This window comes from Fragaria vesca, linkage group LG1 (assembly GCF_000184155.1).
Source record: "Fragaria vesca subsp. vesca linkage group LG1, FraVesHawaii_1.0, whole genome shotgun sequence".
Classification (NCBI taxonomy): Eukaryota; Viridiplantae; Streptophyta; class Magnoliopsida; order Rosales; family Rosaceae; genus Fragaria; species Fragaria vesca.
In genome coordinates this window covers 9,527,157-9,533,229 of record NC_020491.1, presented here as the reverse complement: position 1 = coordinate 9,533,229, position 6,073 = coordinate 9,527,157, and the positions used below count along the sequence as shown (strand labels likewise).

The following is a 6,073-nucleotide window of genomic DNA, read 5'->3' as shown; positions in this document are numbered from 1 at the left end:
CCGTGGGGAAGAGGTCTAATTTGTCTTGTGCTGTGGCTTCACATGCCACAAGAAACCAAGATGAACTCTCCTATATACATCGTGTATGTGGAAGGATGGGAATGAAAGGTAGCCATCACAAAACTCAGAGGCAAATCCATTTCCCCAATTAAATTAGTATTGTGATTCTGTCTTAAATCGCATTCCATGAATACAAGTTCGACAAAAATTTGGCCGGCTAAGACAGCTTCGTTAACCTACTCTTCACTTTCCATCGATATAATGAGACTGATTATGGTGCCTACGTGCGATGTAATTAGGAATAGGCCAAATTAGCTCAGAGCCTAAATCAGAAGGACTCCCATATATGCAATTTGACGAATATGATATGAGCAACACTAACTTGATATATTATTACGACAAGTTGATCACTCAAAGCAGGGCTAATTACTGATAATTTTGGTAGATCTTTTTGGTGTTCATCAAAAGAAGTGGATGTTAGGAGTCTGCTGGAGCTCGTAAAAAGTGTTAAAAAACTAAATTAACATGTTCTCTAAAATGGTTAAGAAGTCAATATAAAAAGTCTGTTAAAGATGTTTTTAGTGTTCAGAATTATGATCACCGTTTATTTCAAATTTTTATTTGAACCTAACGAAAATTGCTTAAACTACTTCACTTTTAATAATCACTGTAATACCAAATTAGTGCAGTTTTGCATCTCTAGCTCAATATATCGATTAATTTTCACACGTACGTACAACACATATCTAAAATTAGTTCGGACAATTCAAGAAAATAAAAACTTACAAACTAGCTACGTACAGTCTTTCAATGTACTCTTGTCATTTTACCATTATGAATTCCCTTTGTGGTAAGTAAATATGTCTGTGGATAATTAGGTGGATTTTTACGGGATTATTAGAGTTCACTCTCTGGCCAGTACTATAAATATGGTTCAAGTAGCTACACATAAGCTAAATACATAGCTTTCAACTCTATACCTAGCTCTGTGCACTTCCCAGAGACATAGAAGCCATAAGCAGACCGATTTCTCCAATACCCAAAGGACTTCATATCTCTCTATCTCTTCCATCTGTGAAAACTGAAAACTCACATACCAACCAGATAAAACCCTAGCTCGATAATCCCTTCCACCAATAACTACAGGCCGCGTGTCCAGCAGCTTGCTAGCTAGCATCTTTGACTCTCCCTCTTCCTCTCCATCTTCATTTTCCTTCTTCCCTGATCCCCCAAATCAACCCTAATTTTTGTCACCAGAGCCATGAAAACTGAAGTGAGAGTAGGAAGCAGTACGTCAATTGCTGCTTTACAGAGTCCGAGTCTCTTGATAAACAATACCACCTCTCAGGGCGCCTCCCTCACCGGCGCCCTCAGAGGATGCCTCGGAAGCCTCGATGGGGCTTGCATAGAGAAACTCTTGCTTCACTGTGCGAGTGCCCTAGAGAGCAACGATGTCACTTTAGCTCAGCAAGTGATGTGGGTGCTTAACAATGTCGCTTCTTCTGTTGGTGACCCTAATCAAAGGCTCACCTCCTGGATCTTAAGGGCACTGATCTCAAGATCCTCCAGAATTTGCCCCAGTGTGAACAGCTTTAACGGAGGCGGGGGTTCTAACCCTAGCAGTAGTAATACTTCTACTAGCACCACCGCGGCAGAGAGGAGGCTGATGACGGTGACGGAGCTAGCCGGGTATGTTGATCTAATCCCATGGCACAGGTTTGGATATTGTGCATCCAACAGTGCAATTTTCCAGGCAATTCAAGGGTGCTCAAAGATACATATCTTGGACTTTAGCATTACCCACTGTATGCAGTGGCCTACTCTCATAGATGCTCTGGGAAAAAGACCAGAAGGCCCTCCTGAATCACTTAGAGTGACTGTTCCCTCTTGTAGGCCTCTAGTTCCTCCTTTGCTCAATGTGTCAATTGAAGAGGTCGGTCTTCGTTTGGGAAATTTCTCCAGGTTTAGGGATGTCCCATTTGAGTTCAATGTCATCGAAAACTCGTCTTCTTTCGAGTTGTTATTGAGCCAACTGAACCCTACTTCGTTAAATCTCGACGACGACGAGGCCTTGGTAGTAAATTGCCAAAACTGGTTACGCTATTTGTCCGATGATGAGGGTAGTTCTAACAGTGCTCGTAACACTTTCCTTACCATGATTAGATGTCTCAACCCTAGAATCATCGTCGTCGTGGACGAAGATTCCGATCTAAGTTCCCCGAGCCTCAGTTCGAGAATCACCACATGTTTTAACTACTTGTGGATACCCTTTGATTCCTTGGAAACTTTCTTGCCCAAAGATAGTAACCAGAGGATGGAGTACGAGTTCGACATTGGTCAGAAGATCGAGAACATTATCGGTTTCGAAGGAGTCCAGAGAATAGAGAGGCTAGAGTCTGGCGTGACGGCGTCGCAGCGGATGAGGAACGCCGGTTTCTTGAGCTCGCCGTTTTGTGAAGAGACTGTAGGGGAAGTGAAGACCTTGCTCGATGAACATGCTAGTGGCTGGGGAATGAAACGTGAAGAAGAAATGTTGGTACTGACTTGGAAAGGACACAACTCGGTTTTTGCCACAGCTTGGGTACCAAATCAAACTGGGTTACTGTTGGAGGATTAATTTTGGGGTAAGTTTGTGTGTGGCTTCAAAGTGTCTGAGAGGCAAAGACAAAGAACAAAGCACGTATGGTTTGCTTTCTTCTCTATTCGTCAAAAGCTGCAAAAGTTATGATCGAGCACAAGACAAGGCAGATGATCATCATCATCTTGTGTTTGAATAAAATGTTTTTTCTATTTCACGAGCAGGAGTACGTTTGTATTGAAGCTCTGGGAAAGCTAAGAAATATGATTCATGATTCACATGGAAGGCGAAGAGAGACGTGTTGTCTTTTCTGATTGTATGAGACAAAATCTAGAACTTTAATCTGTTTGCCTATCTGTATACATGTGCAAGCTTTTGTTTCTTGAAATAGTGTAACAATGAAATTATTTAGTTACTTGTTAATTAGCTTGTTGGCTAGTCCTTTCTTAATCAAATTATATGAGAACGTACTGTGAAGGTTACACAGAGGCTAGCTTAAATCTTACAAAGGATCATAGAGATTAACCTTGTGGATAGTTCCACTTCTTGAGTGGACAGAAAAAAAAAAATTAATAATCCGACCTACCGGATTCGAACCAGTGACCTAAGGATATCTGTTGGAAACAACTACAGTCCTCCGCTCTACCAACTGAGCTAAGGTCGGTTTGATGTGAGAGTTATGTGGTTATTTGAATATAACTATTAAGTTTAATCTATAGAACATGATTGGGTTCCAGCTTGGGCTTTTTAGAGACTATGGAATAATTACACTTAAGACTCGGGCTGCCCCAAGATTCTTTTTACACTAGAGACAAGTCAGACAACCCCAAGTTCGACCACACGTAAATATGTGTGTTATTTTCTTTCAACCTTGTAGAAATATAATGTTGGTGTCTTAGTGGTGGTGAGTGGTGACAGAAAAACCGGGAACAAAGTCTTGGTCGGGTGATTGGTTACAGTCAATTAAAGTTCTAGTCTGTTTGTCTGTCGGTACTTTATGGGATATGACTAAATGTTAAGTGTTGTTGAACCCGTGAGTACGTATTTGTCTAGGTACTTAATATGAGATGACTAAGTGTAGGTATCTCATTGGCATAGTCTTCTAATTGAATCTGTAGGTAAGATTAGGAACTGAACATGTCTTAAAAGATCACTTGTGTTAGAGCCTCTATGTTATCGATATAATTTGATTACATTATAATTTGGATTCAAAGACGAACAACTTTTTTTTATATACTATGTTAACCTCTTTTATTGTTAAACAATATGACGTATAAACTTGTATGGAGTTTATCATAGGAGTCATGTAGCCGATAGCCGGAGCTATGCTTCAAAATTATGTAATCAGATTACATTTTATCTAGACAAGGTATGTAAGCTTTAAATTTTGCAATTCTTGTAAAGATTGACATATGTGATTGACTCAATCCGAGTCTCCGATCTTTGTAAAAAAAGTGTGATTATTCTTCTCTTTGCATGATCTTATGTAAATTTTTAGCAACAAATTAACCAAAGTTTTATGTTCGATAAAAGAAAAAGAAAATGATTTTAGGCCTTAAACCTATGTGGCATGCCAAATTATTTAGACACATCACAGATTTAAAATCTTATGTCATATAATACTTAAGTAAAAAGACCATCTTACCATTCTGAACAATAGATCTAAATTTTTAGTTTTCCATTAAAAAAAAACTATTTTAGTTTTCTTCTTCTAAATATCTAATTAAATAGAAATATAAAAAATCAAAATTTCCCCCTAACTTTATATTATAATATTTACAAAGAGTATATTATATAATTTTGTTGGACGAATTAAAACAATAATCTGTATGTAAATCATTTAGAGGAATTATTTGTATATAAATTTTTTTGTTGGACGAATTATAGATAATTTTGAATAATTATAATCCGAATTTATATTAGTGTTTTTGGACGAACTAGGGTTAGAATTTAGAGTTTATTTGATAAATATAATTAAAATTTAAAAACGTGTTAATTCAATATATAAGAAACATTCCTTAAATTTATACATAATTAAAGGTTGTTATTAATACCTAATATTTGTTTCCATTATTTAATAAAAGTTCATTAATATCATTGATTCACCCTCTTAAAATCTAAGGACATGTTTACTAACCTGGAATGGAATTGAGAGTGGTGTAATTGATTCCATAATAGGTGAATTCCGGTGTTTACTAACATATCAAGGTATTGAAATGGATATGGGTCCCACTTGCTTATCAGGAATCGATTCCTAATGAAACCCCTTATTCGATACCTAAAAGGGGAGATGGGTATCAGAATCAAGGTAATAGAATCAACTTTTTCTCTTCAAAATATCCTCCCATAATTATAATATCTCTAAATTACCTAACCCTAAAATATATAAATATATATATATATATATATATATATTATATTTTAAAGGTATTTCTTCAATTCATTTCTTGTAAGGGTATTTTAGTAATCAAACTAGTTTTAATCCTGATTCCATATGGTAAGTAAACAACATCAATCATAATTATTTATATTCATGTTTTGATTCCTTATGGTAAGTAAACAATAGAATGGTATGAAATATTTTGATACCGATTCTTGTTGATACCAATTGTTGTTGATACCGATTCATGATAATTTCCATTCCAAGTTAGTAAACGTGCCCTAAAAGAAAATAAAAATGATAAAATTGGTAATGCAATCTTATGATTTGACAAGATATATTATGTGGAATAGAAAATAAGTATTTTTATTTACTTACTAGACATGACACATATGATTACAGCCACAAATCTTTAGTCTTATTAAGGCCTCTAGCACTACCTAAAAGAAAATAACAAAAATGAAAGTAATGTCATGATCTTTCATCTTTGTGTGGGCGACCCGGAAATCAGAACGGAGGGTCCACACCCAAAAACAAACGTCCAAATATCTCTGAGCTAAAGAACCAGAAAGAAAATCCGATAAGGACCCAAAGGTGGGCATTCAAGTCAATTCAACAAACGGCCTAGCACGAGAGGACAAGATGAATAAAGGTTGCGACTTGTGAGCAGGAGGAAGGTAATGGGTGCAACTGTGGCTTACAGAGACTTGCAGCGAACAACGTGGAATATAAACCCATGGAGGGAAAGCCAGCAACAAAGCTTGCCTTCCAACCTCAATGGTCTCCCCCCAAGAACATCACACATTAACATCAATAATTAATTTACTTCGACTTTTACCATTTTTCCCAAACTGAGATTCATCTCCTATCTGGGAATGTCAGAATGGGGGCAACAACTATACAAGTATTACTCTAATTAAATTTAGTAAACACACACTTCAACTGCTCTATGGATTCATTAGTCAAATATTATATGTCACCCTTTTCTGTCTTTATACTCTTAGTCATCTCACAGTTCCTAATGCACCTTTTAGATCCCTTGTCTCTCTGTATATCCCAGTTAATTGAGGCCTGAGCCAATAGTACCCATATTTGCATTAACCAAAGAACACCCC

The 6,073-nt window shown here is 36.9% G+C and overlaps 1 protein-coding gene and 1 non-coding gene across 2 annotated transcripts; one reads left to right on the top strand and one right to left on the bottom strand.

Annotated features, from left to right (window-relative positions):
- Positions 1-1,137: 1,137 nt before the first annotated feature.
- Positions 1,138-2,875, top strand: LOC101306267 (scarecrow-like protein 32-like). Its single transcript, XM_004287863.1, has one exon. It carries the CDS (start codon positions 1,262-1,264, stop codon positions 2,615-2,617), a length of 1,356 nt encoding a protein of 451 aa, XP_004287911.1. The 5' UTR covers positions 1,138-1,261; the 3' UTR covers positions 2,618-2,875.
- A 279-nt stretch (positions 2,876-3,154) lies between these two features.
- On the bottom strand, positions 3,155-3,242 carry TRNAY-GUA. Its single transcript is given in 2 exon segments — positions 3,155-3,190; positions 3,206-3,242. It is a non-coding gene; the product is annotated as a tRNA-Tyr (tRNA).
- Between the last annotated feature and the right edge of the window lie 2,831 nt (positions 3,243-6,073).

Excerpts from the sequence above, each read along its gene's own strand:
- LOC101306267 (XM_004287863.1), top strand. The coding sequence starts at position 1,262 with ATGAAAACTGAAGTGAGAGTAGGAAGCAGTACGTCAATTGCTGCTTTA.